General features: G+C 36.0%; 1 protein-coding gene across 1 annotated transcript in view; it reads right to left on the bottom strand.

The window, feature by feature from the left end:
* DNAH7 (dynein axonemal heavy chain 7) overlaps positions 1–21863 on the bottom strand; it is a 246720-nt gene that overhangs the window by 133486 nt on the left and 91371 nt on the right. Inside the window, exons 23-28 of the mRNA XM_030855979.3 lie at positions 19406–19515; positions 15671–15839; positions 13300–13402; positions 13052–13179; positions 5811–6023; positions 3167–3265 (exon numbers count right to left, since the gene is read on the bottom strand). Coding sequence (XP_030711839.2) covers positions 3167–3265; positions 5811–6023; positions 13052–13179; positions 13300–13402; positions 15671–15839; positions 19406–19515 — 822 coding nt within the window. The remainder of the gene's footprint in view (positions 1–3166; positions 3266–5810; positions 6024–13051; positions 13180–13299; positions 13403–15670; positions 15840–19405; positions 19516–21863) is intronic.

Raw genomic sequence — 21863 nt, 5'->3', positions numbered from 1 at the left:
TTGACCATTCTTTAAATATTCTGCATACAAATCCTTCATCATACATCTAATATGCAAATTTTTTTCTAGTCTCTAGCTTGTCTTTCATTCTCTTACCAGTGTATTTCAAAGAGCAAACTTTTAAATTTTGATGAGTCTATTTTATGAATTTATTGTTTCATGCATTGTGCTTTCGGTGTTGTATTTAAGAAATTTTTGTCTATTCCAAATTCACAAGGGATTTCTCTTGTTTTCCTCCAGAGATGTTGCAGTTTTACATCTTTTTAAGTTAAAAAGTTAGAGGATGAACACGATCTGATTTGAAGGCTTATTATAAAGATGGGGTCACATTAGTATAGTCACACAAATGTATCAATGGAACAGAATAGGGAGACCAGAAATAGACCCACACACATGTGAACAACTCATTCTCAACAAAGACTCAAAGGCAATCCCGTAGAGAAAAGATTAAAAAAATAGTCTTGAGCAAATTATGCTAGAGTACCTGGATTTGTCAAAATAATGAACTTCCAACCATGCCTCATACCATACACAAAAATTAGTTCGATGGTATTTTAATCATTGTAGTGGGTAGTATGTTAATCAGCTTAGCTTCCCTCAAAAATGTATGTGCACCTGGAACCTCAGAATGTCCCCTTATTTGGAAATAAGATCTTTGCAGATGTAATTAGATAAGATGAGATCATACAGGAGCCCAACTCCAGTGATTGGTGTCTTTATAACAGAAAGGAGAGGAAGACACAGACACAACGACACCCAGGGAAGAAGGCCATCTAGTGGTGGGGACAGAGACTGAAGTAATGACAAGCCGAGGAACATCAAAGATCACCAGTAGCCATCAGAAGCCAAGAAGAAACAAGGAAGGATTCTTTCCTAAAGGCTTCAGAGGGAACCAACACCTTCGTTCAGGCTTTTATCCTCCAGAACTGTGAGAAAATCAATTTCTATTGTTTTAAGCCACCAGGATTGTGGTACTTTGTTATGGCAGCTTTAGGAAACGAATACAATCATATAATGTATGATTGGAAAGAATTATACTTCCATATTTAGTGCATATGAATATACAGAGTTGATTTCAAGGTCTAAGAAACATTCCTTTATAAACTGCTAAGGCTTTTTCATAAGTATTATAGCAACCTATGTGAGAGATATAACTATTCATTTTACTCTGAAGATAAAAGTGAAAATTCAGAAGAGCTTAATATGAAAGCATACATTCAAGCTATACCTTAGAACTGACAAACTACCAGTTTAATCACCCCTAAATTTAATCCTTTAAATCCTGTTATGGATAAACTGATCCCAGTTCACTGGAGCAGTAAGTTTCCTTGGGGCAAAGGAGAGAAAAAGGCAACGCAGTAGGGTCTTTAAGATCACTCTGCAGCCTAGCTGAGTGGCTGGAACCCCCTCTCCCTCATATACTGGCCATGAATACAAGTTACTTATGATCTCTGTGCCGCAGTTACACCACGTGTAAAATGGGGATAACAAGAGCACGTGCCCCGTTAGCTGCTTATGAGTATTAAATAAGTTGCTATTCATAAAACTCTTAGAATAAGGTCTGGTCCATTGTGAATGCATAGTGTTTGCTAAGTAAACAAAAATATCTTCTCAGATTGTTCAAATTATTTATGGTTAACCTTGAAAGAAGCAGGTAATTCCAGATCATATCTGGTAGTCAGTAGTTCTCAGCAAAGACCAGTTCCCTTCACTCTCCCGCCAGGTAGAGAGTTGGGAATATGTGGAGCTGTCCTTCTGGTTCTCACACTGGGAGAGTCCAGAGACACTGGGGGAGGAGGGATGCCAAGTGTTCTGCAGCGTATGGGACAGTCTCTCACAACACGGAACTGTCCTATTTGAAAATGCCAGTTGCGCTCCATTTAAGAAATATTGTTCTTAATATTATTCAATAAATGTTCACTCAATGAATACACAGCTGCATAAGAATACAACTAGGTGAGGTATACTTCCACTTTATAAAAATAAATATAGCTTTTACTCCTGGAAAATCTGTACAGTGTACTAGTACCAAAGAAACTGAGGGAAATTTTTAAGAAGAAAATTTGAACCTATTCCTTGTAGATTTGATCTGCAAAACATTAGCACTGTCAACTCTAAATACTAAGGGAAGTCCCTTTCAGAGTGATGAAACATGGTTGCTGTGGATAGCTAACGACACTGGACCACACTACAGTGGCAGTGTCATGTCTCCACCCTCCCCATGACAGCCTTACGACTTCAGTCTTTACACTTTGGAAGCTAACTGCCCATACCTCAAGGCAGCACAAGAGAGACCAACATCTACCATGTGTCAGCAGCCCGCTCCCAAGCCCTCCCCCAATTTCTTCTACCTGAGAATGGGAAAAGGAAAAGAATGATATCACATGACAAAACAGGAACTTTAACCATCATTCTAATAGCTCTTCTCAACTACTTATAATTTAATTGTTAAAATGCAACAAGATGATTAAGCCTAGTTCTTAAATTATCCTGAAAAAAGAATTTCATAAAACCCATGGTACTCTTCTAAAGAAATTAAGCTTATTTTTTTTTTTATTTCTCCAATCATTAATTTGACAAACATTTACCAAGTATCCATTCTGTGCAAGGGATTCAGTGATGTGTTAGACCAATTACTTTCCTCCACGGAGGAAATTTTGGTGAAATTTATAAGCAAACATGTTTTGTAACTTTTGTGTACTTATTATATTCTGCAGAAAAGGTGAAACTTAAAAATCCCAAGTTGTTAAAAGTTATCCAGGGGGCTTCCCTGGTGGCGCAGTGGTTGAGAGTCCGCCTGCCGATGCAGGGGACACGGGTTCAGTGCCCCGGTCCGGGAAGATCCCACATGCCGTGAAGCGGCTGGGCCTGTGAGCCATGGTCACTGAGCCTGCGCGTCCGGAGCCTGTGCTCCGCAACGGGAGAGGCCACAACAGTGAGAGGCCCGCATATCGCAAAAAAAAAAAAAAAAGAAAGAGTAAAAAGTTATCCAAAACAACAAAGCTAGCTAACACACTTCAAATAAAACAGAATGATCTATGTTTTTCTTTGCCATATCATCGTTTTCTGTAGTGGAAGTTTCTCACAGGGAGTTGCAACCATGGACGCTTGGATAAATACATTATTAGAAGAGTTTTGATACATTGTAATAATAAAATGTTCTTACCTCAAAGAGTGGTAAATCATGGGATAAAAATTTTGGTAGATTTACATCAATAATAGATCTAAGCAGAAGAATTTCTTCATTTTCATTTGGATATTTCAGCTGAAAGAAAATATGCTCATAATGATATCTGCAGCTATTAACTGCACCCCCTACATGTTCACACACACACACACACATGAACACCAGGCCCCAGAGGCAATTTAAGCCCATGCAAAAGTGTTGTTCTTACTTATTTTCATTTAATTGGACTGTTATTAATTTTAGAAACTGATGATTATACTTGGTGAATTTTCTACCAGTTTATAATGAAAACCTAAGTTGAACTGACTACTTTTTCACAGATGCCCTGGGTAAGAAGCTATTGGCCATGAATTCCATATAGTTTGGGAGCTGCCGTTGCCTCTATATTGGGTAAGAGCTTGCTTGTCCTATGCATTCAAGACCAGCAGTGGGTTGGTAAAGTGAAAATAATCATTAAAGATGGGCAATCATTTTTAAAAGATGCACTTACATTTAAAACATATAAACATTTACTCACTCTGCCCATATTTTGGTGCCGAGACCTTTTCTCTGAGGGTAGAGTTTTGGACCATTTTTCTTGTTGGAAAAAAAAACGCATCAATAATGAATCATCTGCTCTATCCAGTTTTGTTGTGTTTTGGTTTTGTGTTTTAAAGATGATCATGCTCTTCAGAGATACTTGCGAGACAATCTAAGTGTAGCATCCTTAAGATTTTTAAGGTTTTTTCCCAGTTGTATTCACTTTTCTTATCCATACCTAATTCAAAGTCATTTTTTTTTAGCATTTCATCTTCACTGAGTCTTTCTTAAACAATGAACTTAGTTTTCATAAAAACAAAACTCTTCTTTTCATGCTCATATACCATCAATTTCATTGACAATTAATTAAATGACATAACGACAGTAACATGTCCGACTGGCTTCAGGGAGTTTTGGGAACAAGCCACCTGACTCTGGGTGAGGAACAGTTCATCGGATAGAAGGTGGGAGGGCAGAGCAGCACGCTGCCTGCCGGCTGCATGCTTAGTACCAGCGCGCTTGAGTGTGATCCCCAGGCAGAGTGGAGAGGGCTCGTTAATACACTAAGTCACTTAAGTAGAAGGTGCTTCAGAAAACTTATGTTAAATTCTAAAAAATCTGTGGTAAACCCAGAGTTTACTAAAAAATCTGGTTGAACCCTCAACTTGTTGCTCATGTCCATAAGATGGTTCAATAATTCACAAAAAAATCTGAACTCAGAACTATTTCTCCCAGCTTCTACCCTTTATTCAACATCTTACTCCAAAGTTTCTCCTACCATCATGCATTTAGTTTTCCAGAATCCTCTTCTTTTTCTCTAGAATCTTTCTAATAAATCCCATGCTCCTACTTAACTGGCTTTAACCTTACAAAGGCAGTGATGCCTGGCAATCAAGGTTAGCTGTCTCTAAATTTCCAGGGCCTCCAAAGCCAAAGCTAGTCCTATTCATATGGACTTTGGATCAACCTAACCACATGTAAATTATGAAGTGTCAGAAGTCTCTTTTGTTATCTGAGAGGCTATCATCTTAAAGCAAATGTTTAAATTGATTTTTGATATAATAGAAACAAACTTCAAAATATTCAAGCCAACACAGTCAACAATTTTCAATTAGCTTTTGACAAAGAATGATAGGATTCATTTGCTGCATAACTTTAATAGCTCAATTCCATAGTCAAGATGTCAGTGATGACATACTAGGACAATGCATTTTCTTTCCCATTATCTGACCACAGTATAATCATGACATGCCAGGTTAATACAAATTGTTGCTTCTAGTTGCATTTGTTTATTACAAAAAAAAAGCAATGACTTGAAGTCATGTTAGGCTAATGTGAAACAGAATATCACCACTATATATCAGAATTCTTGGTAACATTATCATAGAAGATTAAAATGCATGCCATTGTTTTTAATCACACAAGATATATTTCAAAATCTTTATCTTCTGCAGTCATGAACATGAAAATTTTATAAGCTCCAAAGCCACAGTTTGCATTTTGCTGTTAATTATAGCCTATCTTGCTTACTTTGATAAAGAACAAATGTACAGTTATATTTTACGTTTCTACAAAAGACTTTCAATGAAAAATTACCCAAGTCTTCAAACATTTTGACTTTTTATCAATATAGTTATGATTTATACCATCTTAAAATGCAAACATTATATTGCCAATCTATTACTGCTAGTCTACAGTTGGCTGCAACTGTGTAATTATATTAAGTAACAATGTCTAGGGGCTTCTGTATATATTTATTAATTATACATAGATTATTTCCTTTAAAGCTATTCAATATATATGTTCATATACAAATGCTTTCAAAGTATTTCTCAGCAGCAAGGAATTTTACTCCTTAGTAGAACCTAGTTTCATACAGTTAAAATTGGGGAATGGAACTCAAATCACTGATCACATGTCTAAGGTTTTACAAATCATAAAATGTCCTTTTTCAAGTGTGCAAATAATTAATTATGTTAGTACGATAACTGAACTTTTTTTCAGTTGATGAAACTAACCAGTTAGTGTAACTCTTGTGAAGACACATGGTCCTGAGATTTATAAACAGGAAATGAATGAGTAAGAAGCCACTTGAGTTTTTTACCTTTAGATTCCCAGCTGCGGTGAGTACTGACTTCACGGCTCTCATTCCATAGTCATAGTGATGTTGTGATGACAACTGCTCTGAACACAGGCGATATGTAGCCACAATCTTTACCGACAGTGGCCGAGCTGTGACAAAGCCACAGGAGTACAGGACTATTTCGGCAATCATGGCATAATCAGGCACCATCATTGCTACTGTCCGAAAGAGTGCCTATGGGAGGGGAGGAAAGGTGCTTTTTGAAAAAGACCATCATGGAGATAAGCCTACTCTTTCCTTCATAGCATGTTACAATGTTATAGCTTTTCTGCAATAATATTAAGTAACAGTAGCCAGATCATATAGATAAAAACACTTTAAAATGTGACTTCTTGTTACTGTTATATAATAACTAGATCATTAACTTTTTATATAAATATGTTTCCTTAAATTATGCTTTGAGAACGCTTCAAATTTCTATCATACCTAGACCTTTGGTGAATTATTAATTTACTTAAGTGTTAAGTATCCATTACGTTCTATTTTTTGTGGGAAGTAACATGCTATAGGGAAAAAGCAGACTCTGCTGGGATGTCCAAGAGCCGGGCTTCTCATCTGGGCTGGTGAGAAAGTGCCTGGTGTTGGGAGACTGGGCTTCAAGTGAAGCTCTCTGGCATCTAATTAATTAAATGATTTGGGTCTCATCAGGTAACCCCTAATAACAAGACTATGTTACATAAATGGTGTAATTTGAGATATTTTTTAACATTTTTGAGTCTGCAGTCACCATGTCAGTCTTTCACCAAGCATAATAAAGGGAAGAAACTGAAAATAAGTCCTGGATAATTATTATTAGAGATAAATCAATTTTCCAAATTCTAAAGATAATTTTTTCCTCATAGTATTTTAAACATGGTGGGACAAATAAATGTTGTGCGATGGAAAGTAAATAGAAAACTGAATAGATTTTAAAAGAATAAATAAGAAAATTTAAGTTTAAAATGTTAGTATGTGTCAGGATTTACTTCAATAGCTCATACGTGAAAACATGGCTTTCTTGTACTAAAGCAGGAGAGCAACAGTGTTCTAGAAAAATGATAATCATATTCAGATAGTGAACAATAATTATAGTAAATGACAATTTACTATAATTCAGACAGTTCAGACAGTTTATAAATACCTGCTGGGAACTAGCTGAATTACCGAAAACACAAAGCAGAGAGAAAATGAGGACATTTTACTTAAGTGATCTGTTATGACGCTAAAGTCGAGAATAAAAGATTTGCATCAAGCAAGATCCTTCCAATGTGTTACATTAATTACTAGCTAGAGGCCTTAGTACTGCTATTTTATCAATAAGGTTACCATTCAAGAAAGGCAAGAATAAAATGTTAAAAGTATATAGCATGAGCAAATAATTCGTAACAGAGAAGCTTAAGCAAGTGCTCTAAACCACTACCGACCTGGGAAAAAAGAATGCAAGAGAATTACTATACACATGGTACCTCTTTTAAAGGGTAGGTTCTCAACAACTTTTTTTAAATGAATAAAATAGAGAATGAATGAATGAACAAATGAGTTAGCTGGTTAATGGCTAGGTTAGGGTGATACAATCTTTCTACAATAGTACAAATTGCTACTAGCTTGGGATCAACATCCAGGTCTGTGTGTCAGGTCTCTGGCACACCAGGTACTTTACAAATTCCTATGCACATTCTCTTAGCACTATTGGCAAAGTGGTTGTGGAACACAATGAAACAGACATATCAGTGGCCAAGAGAACAAAAAATAAAGTATGGTACAGGAGTTTCAAGGAGTTATCATGGATGCTTACTTATCACAGAGAAAAGCATCCTCATCAAAATATTTTTTTAGGCCTAAACTGTTATGGTGGTAGACATTCTCATTCATTGATTCTCAAACAGAGTGTGTGAAATACTGATATGATACGGTTTAGGATCTGCCAGAAATAATTTTTCAGTAATAGCAGTAGGTTTAAGGGTAATTTAGTGCTTTAAAAAATTAATTTGGATTCTGGGTTAACCAATGGCATACTTTCTTGAGTGTAAAAAAAAAAAAAAAGGGAGGGTATAGATCCAGGTAACCTGCCAGGGTTTGAATAAATTCCAGTACATGTAATCAATGTGAGTATTACCCTCCATGTTTACCTCAGCAGAAATAAATGATTGAGAATAGTTATTTTATTGCTTCTGTCCTATAGAGTGGATGAAGAAGGGTGGTACATAAGGAATTACATACACTTCCTAGAGTATGCTTCCAAAGGACTACATTTTGGAACAACAACAAAATCTCAAGCAATAACTTCTTACCATTTCTTCCTTTAAGGATTGGAAATAGATTCCATAAATGTGACCTGTTCAGGAATTAGCTAAGTATTAGTTGAGTGAAATGGAGGATTCAGGATCTAGTTCATTTTTTTTCTCTGTACTAATAGGGTGTTTCATGCTACTTACTCTGTGGAAAGTTATGGATCATGTTACTGACTTTGTGACATCAGAAGATCTAGAATATGCCTATTTTCCATACTACCCAAAGCAATCTACAGATTTAATGTGATCTCTATCAAATTACCCATGACATTTTTCACTGAACTAAAACAAATAATCCTAAAATTTATATGGAACCATAAAAGACCCAGAATTGCCAAAGCAATCCTGAGCAAAAAAAGAACAAAGCTGGAGGCATAACCCTCCCAGCCTTCAGACAATACTACAAAGCTACAGTAATCAAATAGCATGGTATCAACACAAAAACAGACATAGGAATCAATGGAACAGAACAGAGAGCCTAGAAATAAACCCACACACCTACAGTCAATCTTTGACAAAGGAGGCAAGAATATACAATGGAGAAAAGACAGTCTCTTTAGCAAGTGTGTTGGAAAAGTTGGACAGCCACATGTAAATCAATGATGTTATAACAGTGCCTTCAAATCCTACACACACACACACACACACACACACAACAAAGCCCTCAAAATGGCTTAAAAACTTTAATATAAGACAGGACACCACAAAACTCCCAGAAGAAAACATAGGCAAAACGTTCTCGGACATAAATCATAGCAGCATTTTCTTAGGTCAGTCTCCAAGGCGATAGAAACAAAGGCAAAAATAAACAAATGGGAATAAGCAAACTTATAAGCTTTTGTACAGCAAAGGAACCATAAACAAGACGAAAAGACAACCATCAGAATGGGAGAAAATATTTGCAAACAGTGCAACCAACGAGGGCTTAACTTCCAAAATATACAAACAGCTCATACAACTCAATAACAAAAAAAGCAAACCACTCAATCAAAAAATCAGCAGAAGACTTAAACATTTCTCCAAAGAAGACATACATATGGCCATCAGACACCTGAAAAGATGCTTAACTTCACTAATTATTAGAGAAATGCAAATCAAAACTACAATGAGGTACCCCCTCACACCAGTCAGAATGGTCATCATTAAAAAGTCTACAAATAATAAATGCTGGAGAGGGTGTGGAGAAAAGGGAACCCTCCTGCACTGTTGGTGGGAATGTAAATTGGTACAGCCACTATGGAAAACAGTATGGAGGTTCCTCAAAAAACTAAAAAGAGATTTATCATATCATCTAGCATTTCCATTCCTGGGCATTTATCTGGGAAAAAACCCCAGAAGTTCTAATTCAAGAAGATACATGCACTCCAATGTTCACAGCAGCACTATTTACAATAGCCAAGACATGGAAGCTACCCAAGTGCCCATCAACACATGACTGGTTTAAGAAGATGTGGTATATATACATATATGCAATGGAATATTACTCGGCCATAAAAAAGAATGAAATAATGCCATCTGCAACAACATGTATGGACCTAGAGATTATCACACTCAGTGAAGTAGGTCAGAAAGAGAAAGAAAAGTATCATGATATAACTTATATGTGGAATCTAAAATATGACACAAATGAACCTATCTACAAAACAGAAACAGACTTACAGACATAGAAAACAAACTTACATTTACCAAAGGGGAAAGGGGTGGGGGAGAGAAGAGGGATAAATTAGGACTTTGGGATTAGTAGATATAAACTACTATATATAAAATAGATAAACAACAAGGTCCTACTGTATAGCACAGGGAACTATATTCAATATCCTGTAATAAACCATAATGAAAAAGAATATGAAAAAGATATATAAATACACACATACATATACATATATATAAATGGAATCACTCTGCTATACACCAGAAAGTAACACAACATTGTAAATCAGCTATACTTCAATTTAAAAAATAGGATAAGTCTATTTTACCATTGCTTCTAACATTTAACTATTCTGAAATGATTACTGATTCTTCAGAATAGTTTTAATATTAAATATAGCTTCTCTGAAGTGGAGATGTGTTTAAGAAATTGCTCTACTATGCAGGTTTTACCTAGATGTACAAGATGTCAAAACTTGAGTCTTTCTTCATGACATGATACATATCAGTTACCGAAGTATGCATGATCTGCCCAATAATTTACAAAGGAAATATACACAATTCTTGAACCTTCCCATTTACTTGTAAATCATAAAGCATTTGAGAGAATAAGGAAGGAGGGAGGATTTGTAAAAAGACTTCCATCGAAGGGAGGTTTCCTTATGCTGTGAGTCTCCCTAAGCCCCCCTCCTCACTCCCAAGTTCAGTAAGAGTTTGATGGGTATCTCCCTATTGTGGGGGAATATAGATTGGTGACTGACTCATGCCTGAGAAAGCAAAAGTAGACTGTGGCAGCAAGATCACAGTGGCCTTCACTCCCACAGTCTGTTGGGACAGAAGATGCATGAGATATACACGATAAGGGAGAGAGAGCGCAAAGTTGCGGCCATTTTAAGTCCTCCCCAAGATTCCCTCTGGCAAAGTGAGAGCTCTCCAACAGCAAAATCTACGTGGAATCATCCACCAGCGACCCACGCAGAGTGGAGGGAATGACAACTGGAGAAACAGATTCCATCACTCAAAGTCTCAGGAGTTCCAAGCGGAGAGACCTAACAGGAGTCCCTGTAGAACCCATGGACACGTGCAGGATAGAAAGATGCAGCTGTAAACCTCTGCCAGCTCCCGGGGCTGGACCCAGATGGTCTTATCTGAACTGTACGTATGTTCGGTGGCAGACTGCTAGCTTAGAGGATGAGTAAGAATTTGTCAGGCAGGACAGTGGTGGCTTAGCAGAGCACTCAAGAGAGGGTAAACAGCATGTGCAAAGGCATGGGACCTTCCGAGACTAGTGAGGTCTGTGTGACAGGGAGATGCAGGGAGCTGGTGGTACAGACGCAACTGGGTCTAATGCCAAAGCTCTTGCAGATCAGGCCAAGAAATTTGAATTTTTTTCCTGTGGGCAAAAGGAGCCCGGTGGTTTTTTAAGTCTGGAAATTATACGATTAGATTTCTTCTTACAACACAGGTAGCATTACAATGGGGAATTCTTTATAATGAATTTCAGTAGGGACTCTTGGTGACAGGTGAGCTGCTGCAATAAGACATGCAAGAGAAGACTGAAGATGGCTGGGAGCAAGGCGTGGCCGTGGGGCTGGACGGGAGCAGCAGGCGTAATAAGACTTACGAAATAGGATTTTGCTGGTTTTGGTAACCGACTGAATCACTGCGTGAAGAAGAGAGAAGCATCGAGGATGACTCTGAAGACTGATGATAATATCCTCTGGGCCTCAGCAGGCTTTTAAAAAATAGTATATCTATCTATCTTTCATTTCAGACAAAGACATTTTTTTCAAAATTGTTAGGTATTTCCATATGTACTTGAAAAGAGATATTCCATAGCAGCTCTAACCAAGAAGACTGCACAAAAGGAACAACGAAAACAACAAAAAGCTATCAGAATTTGAGAGCAGTTTTTGGCCTAAAATAGAAGGAAAATACCCCAAGAACCACAAGGTGAATATTTTGACACTGTTTTAACACTTACAATAAATAAAACATGGAAAAGTCTGCATGGGGCATTAACAGACTCAACCAATACTGGTCCCAGCTTTTTATGATTAGCTACTCACAGATGTTTGCCTTTACAAATATTTATGTATTCAGATTGATCCTACTGAATAAAAGGAAAACATGAGTGAATAAAAGTACTGCTACAAAAAGAGCTTTCCAAATGTGTACCCCAATAAAAAGTTGCAAAATGCTTCTTAGATGAAGGAGGATTTACCAGTTTCTATTTTTGAGTCACACCATCCTTCACAAAGGCAAAGTACTAAAACATCACGTCTAACATATAAAAGTGTACGGAATAAAAATACCACAAAAATACTTGGCAGCAGTGAGTCCAATCAAAAGTGTTTTCGATGGAAAAGTACCTCAACTAGTCTGAGAAGCTGTCGTTCTAAAAATGTGGATAGTGGAAGGAATGCAGGATTTAGAGTCAGAAGACTTGGTTTTGGATCCGCAATTATCACTGCATTATTCTTCAACATTTTCTCTCTATGTGCTAGCCATAAACATGCAATTCACCAGAAAAGGATATAAAATGTCTAACAAAGATATGGGGAAAATGTCATATTTCACTAATAATTAAAGAAGTTTGTTTTTTAAATGAAGATTCTAGTCTATTCAATTAGCAAACTGTTTTGTTCTTACAAAAAACTACTGCTGGGTATTAAGGAGAATTGAGAATTGATATGGGATATAAATTATTTCAACCTCTGTTGGAAGGCAATTTAGCAACACAGCTCTTGGTCTTATGACTCTCCTAAGGAAGTATCTTAAAATAGAGAAAAGCCTTAAGTAAAAATTGCTCATTGCAATATTATCTATAATGAAGGAAAACTAAATGCAAGCCAAATGTCAAACAGTAAGCACAGTTCAATAACTTTATTTACAGTTTGAATTATGTTCATAAAGATAGAAAAATGCTCATATTATATTAACTTGAAAAAAACCTCAGAATTCACAATTTTCTGATTTCAGCATTTAAAATTGAGGAATACAATATAGTAAGCAGTAGAATGGGTACCTTTTTCAATATTTCCTATGTCTTCTAATTTGTATAATTATGACTAATTTTACAATAGAAGTTTTGGAAATTGCATATCTATTTTTTAAAAGTACTCAAAGCTTTAAAATTATTTTCTAAAACAGTTGTCTAAAATATAACATCTAAAAGCAAAAATTTTTCATAAAATTCAAGAACAGCATGTGCTTTCTTTTTATATATTAACTGTGTTAATCACAGAAAGGAAATCGATAATATAATTGCCTTTTCTGTACCTTCAGATTATCCGGAAGTTCTGATCGCCCAGCATATCCAGGGTTCATTGTTATAAAGACAGCGCACGTGGGGTCAAGTTTTAGTTCAGTTCCTTCAAACACTAGTAAATCCGCACCTGCATTAATACCTGTGAGTAATCAAGAATGAAGTGACTTAGCAATTCCACATACAAATGGGACTGGTGCCATTCATTACCTCCTATATTTCTACTGTTTTCACACAATGCAGAGATAAACTAGTCCATTACCTCTTTGGAGAGTAAGAATTTGTTGAGCAACCACAGACAGTACTTCCAAATCAATTCTGTTAAACTCATCAAAGCAAGCCCAGGCTCCACAAGATAACAGTCCCTGGGAGAAAAGATCAATGAAATTTTTCAATTTTATCTGATTGACTATTACATTGAAATGTTGTATTTTCACCTCATCTTTTCGCGGATTTAATATCCTATCAAGGAAATTGCTTATTCACCCTTATCTTTAAAGTTTTAAAGATGGCTTATTCTTTTATTACCAATTCATTATTCTGCATGAACAAAGAGTTCAATCAACTGGAAAATTTTCCAATTGATTTTTTCTTTTACTTTCTGTGTATATCTTTTGCCATTTAGATGTATATCTATAATTTCATAGCCTTTCTTACTTTTTATTTACAAGCTGATTTTATTTGCTTTTTCCTTATGGACTCCATAGAATGGATTGTAATAATCCTTTAAATAAGATGACTTCTGTTGCCAATGAGACTACTCTCTGGCCTGAGCACCTTAATGACCAACTAACACCGTTTGAGGCACTAGCTTGCAGTTCTAACTCACAGATACCTCATAAGTATGTGCCATTTGGTCATAAGGAAAAACTGGAAAATTAAGCTTGAGTAGTCGAGTCGAAATGTGGACTAACTTTAAAAAATCAATGCAAAAATATTCATTGAATGTACATTCTATAGATTGCATATGTATGTATGTGTGTTTCACTGAGTACCTAGTATATGCCAGGCATGATGTAAGGCACTTTGTATATATCTTTTATGAGAGGAAACTAAGGCTATATCACATAAGATGTTAAGTATCAATAATTAGTACAATGCCATACATCTAATAGTGGCTGACCTTGGATTTGTGTACAGTTCAATCTACTGAAACACTGGATTAAACATGAATGGCATGCAATCAAAGAGTAGTACATTTTCATTATTTAGAGAAGACTCTATGACTTAGAAATCTAATACATGATAAAATAAAAGGATTAGAAATCACAGAACAGAATGCTTATGAAGTCACATGTTCAAACAGTTATACAGATTATGAGGTTCTTAATAGTAAGACCTATGTCTTTTTTATTTTGTACCCCCATTATTCAGCATGATCCTAACACAAACTGTCCATATGATCAATACTTATCAATAATCAAATTTAATATTATAAGTATATGAATCTACATCAAAGAATTAAGAATATCATTATATAGATTTGAAAACTTAGCACATACCAGACTTTTCTTTAAACATTTAGGAATATAGTGGCTATTCAAACTACACATAGAATCTTTTAGATTTGCTGTTTATTTCTTTAATCATTACAACAAGGTTGTATATCATGATAGAGGATGATTAAAATAGTTACTGGTCACACAAATGTTTTCTTCATATGTTATTCATTATAATATTTTCTTTTATTTTATTCTAATTGTTTCAGCATCACAAATGTAGAGACTTTTTATGCTCCAAATCTATTATAAAATGACTAGGCCATACTTCAGGGAGGAATAGTTTACTGTATGGGGTAGGGTTGTTACATTCCTTTTTGTTAGTTTGTGTTTTTTTTTTTTTAATGTTAACGTTTTCTGGAGATACTTTTGAAAAGGATTACAGAATCTTTAAAATGTACTTTGAAAAGTATAGAAAAATAGAAATCAAATAAACAAATAAGTAGAGCCCATAATCCCACACGGATAATTTTGTGTCCAATTCTACCACCTAATATTTTAAGGAATAACAGGCTGTAGCAACAAAGCACTAAAATGACCAGATGTTCATAGGTTACACCGATGAACTTAGGGACTTTATACTGTTAACTTCCCTTTTTGCAATCTTACAGACTCATAAGAGTGGGAATCTGACTCAGACTAAGAAAAAACAAAAGAAGGATTTCAAGTTCACCAAAATGATTAACAAAAAAACAAAAGAAAGATTTCAGGTTCACCAAAAAGATTAATTAGAATGTGTCTATAGAAGTAAATCATTGAACTTGTTAATGATTAATGAACTTGTTAATATTAACTTGTTAATAACAAGATCTACCGGACAAAGAAGTCTTTAGATACCACAATTTCTACATGATGCAGTGATTCTCAAACTTCTAGCTGTCCAGTATACTGGAGGGACACCACTCATTCATTTCTATCAGTAATACTGACCCATTATAGCAAGGACTGGAGGCAGAGGTCCTTCTCAAATAAGCTTTTGATATAACCCTACTTCTCTCGAGAATTACTGAGATAATACTTTAATTTTAACTTTGCTTAAACTACAGTAAATCTTTTACTTGCATCAAATTATGTTTCATTATGAACAGCCTTTCTGAGAAGTTATCATATCGCAAATGACGAGTCAACTCAAACCTTAAAGAATTTTCCTAAAGCCAGATAATCCAACCCATCAGAACAGTTGAAAACAACACATTGTTTGGCTACAGCTTTGGCTAAATCTTTTGTAGTTTCAGTCTTTCCAGTTCCAGCTGGCCCCTCAGGTGCTCCTCCAAGGTGCAGATGAAGGGCTCCAAATAAGGTTCTGAAATATAATAAACAATCTTTGTTGAATAATGTGATTTTTATATACATTCTGAAAAGAAGAAAAATTTAAGCTGAGAGCCAAATTTTCCACTTCCCCATCAATAACTCCTTCCTTCCTACTAGTCTATGAAAATCTTTGGGCATTACTTTTGTCTGTTATTATGTTTTACTTCTGAATAGCTGTATATATGACAAAAGCAGAACAAATTCACTTTTGAAATTCAGTGCTGACTTCTGGTCAATACAGAGAATTCAGCTGACCCTGAGTCACCAAATCCCCCTACTGCAAGCATATGGAAATGCTACATAAAAGAAAAATATAACAACTTTTGAAATATATAGCCATTTTTGAACGAATGAAAAGGAAATTATCAATGAAGAGGGAATGCATAGCTGGAAAAGTAATTAGGTGCTAGAGCTGTAGAGGTGCACATTGGTTTGGAATTTGCATATAAACACAAGTGTATTTATACCCACATAGAAAATAAATCCTTAGAACTGAGCAAGCTGAGGAGCTGGAATGGATTCACTATTTAAAGCTAGAAGACTTGAAAGGCTGCCTTGTGTGTAAATGGGAACTAAAATTACTCCAGCAACCTACTCAAGAGACAAAGAAGAGTCAACTAAGGAAGAGACAGGAAGCTTACCCTTCATACAGTGCCCAACGAGAAACCTACATTTCACGGAGGGTGGGATCCAGTTCCCATTACTGATGGGCCATGAACCCAAAATGAGAAATTAACATTAAAATTTTGTTCTGAAAACCCTAGAGCCCTCCACAGAGATAAATGTAAAACTGCTCCACATGGACACCTCCACAGGTGAGAAAATGTAAGACTACACGGGGAAACAACCCCTATTATATTTAGCTCACAGCTAAAACTGGAAAGAGAGATCAGAATTAAGAATCAGACTTGCAGTGACAAAGGCAGTTGGACAATCGTCTGGGAGGGTTACTGCACATATGGCACTCTGCCTTCTTTGGTATCCTAGCAATTTTTTTAAAATAAGATTTTAAATAAAAAGCAATACACGTCGGGCTTCCCTGGTGGCGCAGTGGTTGAGAGTCCACCTGCCAATGCAGGGGACACGGGTTCGTGCCCCGGTCCAGGAAGATCCCACATGCTGCAGAGCGGCTAGGCCCATGAGCCATGGCCGCTGAGCCTGCGCTCCGCAATGGGAGAGGCCACAACAGTGAGAGACCCACGTACCTCCAAAAAAAAAAAAAAAAAAAAAAAGCAATACACATCATAAAATTGTGGGGAAAAACAGAAGCCAATTTCATAAGAGAGGCAACATGGAATCTAGCAATGAAAAATACAATCACTGAACTTTTGAAAACTCAGTAAACAGAATAAATAGCAGAGAAAACCTAAAGAAACAGAATTATGCACTAGAAGATAAATATGAGGAAATCACCCAGGGAGAGAGGTCAACTATAAGAAAAGTTAAAGACATAGAAGAAAGAAGGAAGAGAATGGGGAAAAGGCAAAATTCAAAAAACAATGGCTAAGAATTTGCCAGAATTAAAGATATTAATTGAAAAAGTCCCAAGTAGGATAAATAAAAACTCATCCACATCTAGTAGCATCCAGTGAACATCAACAATAAAGAGAAAACCTTAGAAACCACAATGGAGAAAATTACCTATAAAGGAATAATAATTAGAATAACAGAATACTCAGCAGGAGCAATAAATGCCAGTAGAATATCTTTGGAGAGCTGAGGGAAAATTACTGTTCATCTACGGTTTTATACCTAGCTAATCTATCATTTAATAATCTAGTGAAGACTAAAAGAAAAAAAAAGAGAAGAAGAAGAGAAAGAGGCAATTTTAGATAAATACTGGTATAGCTCACTACTTGCAGAGCCTCACTTGAACAATTACTAAAAGTTACTGCCTAGTAAGGAGAAAAATTAAACCAGAAATCAGACAAAGAAAGAAGCAATGGCAAGTAAAGACACTGATAAAAGTTTTGGTAAACCTACATAAATATTAGTTGTAAAAAAATGTGTAACGGTATATAAACACAGATCGTTCTGTGTTAGAATTTTGACTAAAACCCCAAGCTGAGAGCTTTAAAATATTTAAAGTCAAGAGAATGCCTGCAGCTTCTCCTGATGGCAGAGTAGGAGAAAACAGGGATGGGAAGAAAGATCCACTCTTACTGATGGCAAAACAAATGTGTGTATCATCTGGGCAGACCTAGATCCCACTGGAAGGGAACCAGATTTGAGTCAAGCTGAATGGGACCCTGTGCAGGAGGCCCATGTAGAATCAGAGGAGACCCCAGGAAGAGGGTCAGTGTGTGGTGGACCTCAGCAGAGGCTGAAGCAAAAGTCACCAGCAGCCAGCCAGAGAAGGCATTTTCCGCAGGTGGGAGAAGCAGGTGACTGCAGATTCCCAAAGAACCCACATAAACATCCCCTGGGAGATCTGGTACATCTAGACTTGTGCCATCAAGGAAGGCACTAAACAGCCAGGAGATAGTTGTCACCCAAGACACCTGTCACCTATAAACCTACCTCTCCCTTTCCTTCTCCTCTCCTCCATCAACCCCCAACACTAGAGGAGCTAAAAGATGAGCTATTGAGGGATGAATGCAAAGGACAGGGACAAAAATGACAAAAGACTGACCACATTTACCTTCCCAAATGCAGGCTATGAGCTTGAGTCAAGCTCAAGCTGGAAGGGAAGGGATGTTTTAAACTGGCTGAAAAATAGTAACTTTCATTTTAGACCTAAATGGACTTTTAGTACCTGAAAATAATAACACTATTCATTAACATATTGAAGTTGCCAGAAAGAGTAGGAATCTACCTTAGATTTCATCCAGAAATGGGGAAAATATTTGATAGAGCAAGTTTAAAAGAATGATGATAAAAAAGAACAAAATTGCTTTCTGCTCGCATCCTGAGACTGGTTTCATCAATAAACTACTTACAGTTGAGAAAATGAAAAAAACAAAGTTTAATTTAGTATTTGACAATAATTTGGAGTATGGGAGATGGGACCTTGGCGTTAAACATAAAGGTCTTTTATTATTCAGAAGGACAATAAAAAACAATGTACATGTAAATACCTATGAGATACCTGATGGAGATATCCAGCAGGCATGTGTGTGGAGAAACTTAACAGGAGAGAGACCTTGGCTGGCGGTACAGGTTTGGGGATCTTCAGAATGTAGGCTGTTAAAGCCTAAGAATGGATGAGGACATTCAGGAAACCATGACGCAGGAAACAAAACAATACATGAAGACAGAATTCTAGAAAATTCCTTGGAGAAGGAAGAAGGATGTCTCAAATGATCCAAAAGGAAGAGTCAGAAGTTTCAAGAAAGGAGAAATGAACAAAGTAAAAAAATAACAGGAACGCCTGATAATACTTCGAGCTCTAGAGCTGAGAGGAAGACGCCAGCAGAGAAAGAAATTGAAGGTCATGTTGAGACAAGAATTAAGGGTCTAGGCAAAGATAACAGAGGATACATTTGGTGCTTAAAAAATTGAGTAATTTAGGAGTGAGTGAAAGTTGTTCCAATTAGATCTTTAAATTAATGAGTTTACCTGTAACACCTGTCAGTGAGTGGAGTAATAACCAGCCTAAGAGAATTACCCAGATATTCATATCCATATCGTAAACCAGCATTAATCATCTTTGTTTCTAAATGATTGTCCTAGTACAAATCAGATAAAATGAAGTTAGTTTAAATAATAAAAATTTAAATAATATGAAACCTCAAGTTCTTAAATAATAGCCATGTTGTAAACAACAACTTTAAATTTCACTTTTCAGGCATCATTTAATTCAGTAGAAGAATTCAATATCTAATTTCCTTGGATAAGTAATTGAAGTCACTGGCTTCAATTTTCCCCGTAGAACAACTTTGGAAAGTGTATTTATTCTTTACCTCTCTTATATTTTCTTTTTTTAAACTTGCTAACACTATTTTATTAAGGTATAATTGACATACAACATTATATTAGTTTTAGGATACAACATAATGATTCCATATTTATATTTATTGCAAAATGATCACCATAATAAGTCAACATCCCTCACCATACAGTTAGAATTTTTTTCTTGTGAGGAGAACTTTTAAGACCTACTTTTCGCAACTTTCAAGCATGCAATACAGTATTATTAACTACAGTTGCCATGCTGTATATTACATCCCCATGAATTACTTATTTTATGACTGGAAGTTTTGACCTTTTGACTCCTTTCACCCATTTCTCTCACCTTCCCTACCCTCACCCCCAGGCAACCCCCAATCTGTTCTCTGTATCTCTCAGCTTTTTAATTTTTATTTTATTTTGTTTTTTAGATTCCACATATAAGTGAGATCACATGGTATTTGTCTTTCTCTGACTTATTTCACTTAGTATAATGCCTTCAAGGTCCATTCATGCTGCTGTAAATGTCAATATTTTTTATGGCTGAGTAGTATTCTATTACATATCTATATCTATATCTATATATATATATCTCTCACATCTTCTTTAACCATTCATCCATCAATGAACATTTAGTTTGTTTCCATATCTTGGCTGTTGTAAAAAATAATGCAATTAACATGGGTGTGCATATATCTTTTTGAGTTAAGTGTTTCTGTTTTCTTCAGATAAATACCCAGAAGAGGAATTGCTGGATCATACGGTAGTTCTATTTTTAAAGTTTTTTTTGAGGAGTCTCCATACTGTTTTCCATGGTGGCTGCACCAATTTACATTCCCACCAAAAGTACATGAGGGTTCCCTTTTTTCCAAATCCTTGCCAAGATATGTTACCTCTTGTCTTTTTGAGAACAGCCATTCTACCAGGTGTGAGATGATATCCCATTGTGGTTTTGATTTGCATTTTCCTGACAATTAGTGATGTTGAGCATCTTTTCATGTGCCTGTTGGCCATCTGTATGTCTTCTTTAGAAAACTATCTATTCAGATTCTCTGCCCATTTTTATTTATTTATTTAAGTGTCCAAGAGGTGCTTTATTTATTTATTTAACATCTTTATTGGAGTATAATTGCTTTACAATGGTGTGTTAGTTTCTGCTTTATAACAAAGTGAATCAGCTATAATATACATATACCCCCATATCTCCTCCCTCTTATGTCTCCCTCCCACCCTCCCTATCCCAACCCTCTAGGTGGTCACAAAGCACGGAGCTGATCTCCCTGGGCTATGCGGCTGCTTCTGCCCATTTTTTAATCAGATTTTTTTTGCTATTGAGTTGCATCTGTTCCTTATCTATTTTGGATTTAACCTCTTATCAGATATATAGTTTGCAAATATTTTCTCCTATTCAGTAGGTTGCCTTCTCAATTTGTTGATGCTTTACTTTGATGTGCAGAAGCTTGATACAGTCCCACTTGTTTATTTTTGCTTTTGCTGCCTTTGCTTTTGGTGTCAAATTCAAAAAATCACCAAGACCAATGTAAAGGAGCTTACCACCTATGTTTTCTTGGAATTTTATGGTTTCAAGTCTTACATTCAAGTCTTTAATCCATTTTGAGTTAATTTGGGGGTATGATGTAAGATAGTGATACAATTTCATTCTTTTGCATGTGGCTGTCCAGTTTTCCCAACACCATTTATTAAATGTCCTTTCCCCATTTATATGCTTGGCTCCTTTGTTGTAAAGTAATTGACCATATATGTGTATGTTTATTTCTGGACTCTTTATTCTTTTCCAATCATCTATGTGTCTCTTTTCATGCCAATACCATACTGGTTTGATTACTTTAGCTCTGGTAGTATAATCTGAAATCAGGGAGTGTGATGCCTCCAGCTTTGTTCTTCTTTCTCAAGACTGCTTTGGCTATTTGGGGTCTTTTTTGTTTCCATAAAAAAATATTAGGATTGTTTGTTCTATTGTTGTGAAAAATGCCATTGGAATTTTGATAGAAATTGCATTAAGTCTGTAGATTGCTTTGGGTAGTATGGACATTTTAACAATGTTGATTCTTCCAATCCGTGAACACAGATCTTTTCATTTATTTGTGTCTTCTTCAATTTCTTTCAT

Source organism: Globicephala melas, chromosome 7 (assembly GCF_963455315.2).
Source record: "Globicephala melas chromosome 7, mGloMel1.2, whole genome shotgun sequence".
Classification (NCBI taxonomy): Eukaryota; Metazoa; Chordata; class Mammalia; order Artiodactyla; family Delphinidae; genus Globicephala; species Globicephala melas.
Note: the sequence above shows the minus strand (reverse complement) of the source record. Positions and strands in the feature narration are given on the sequence as shown.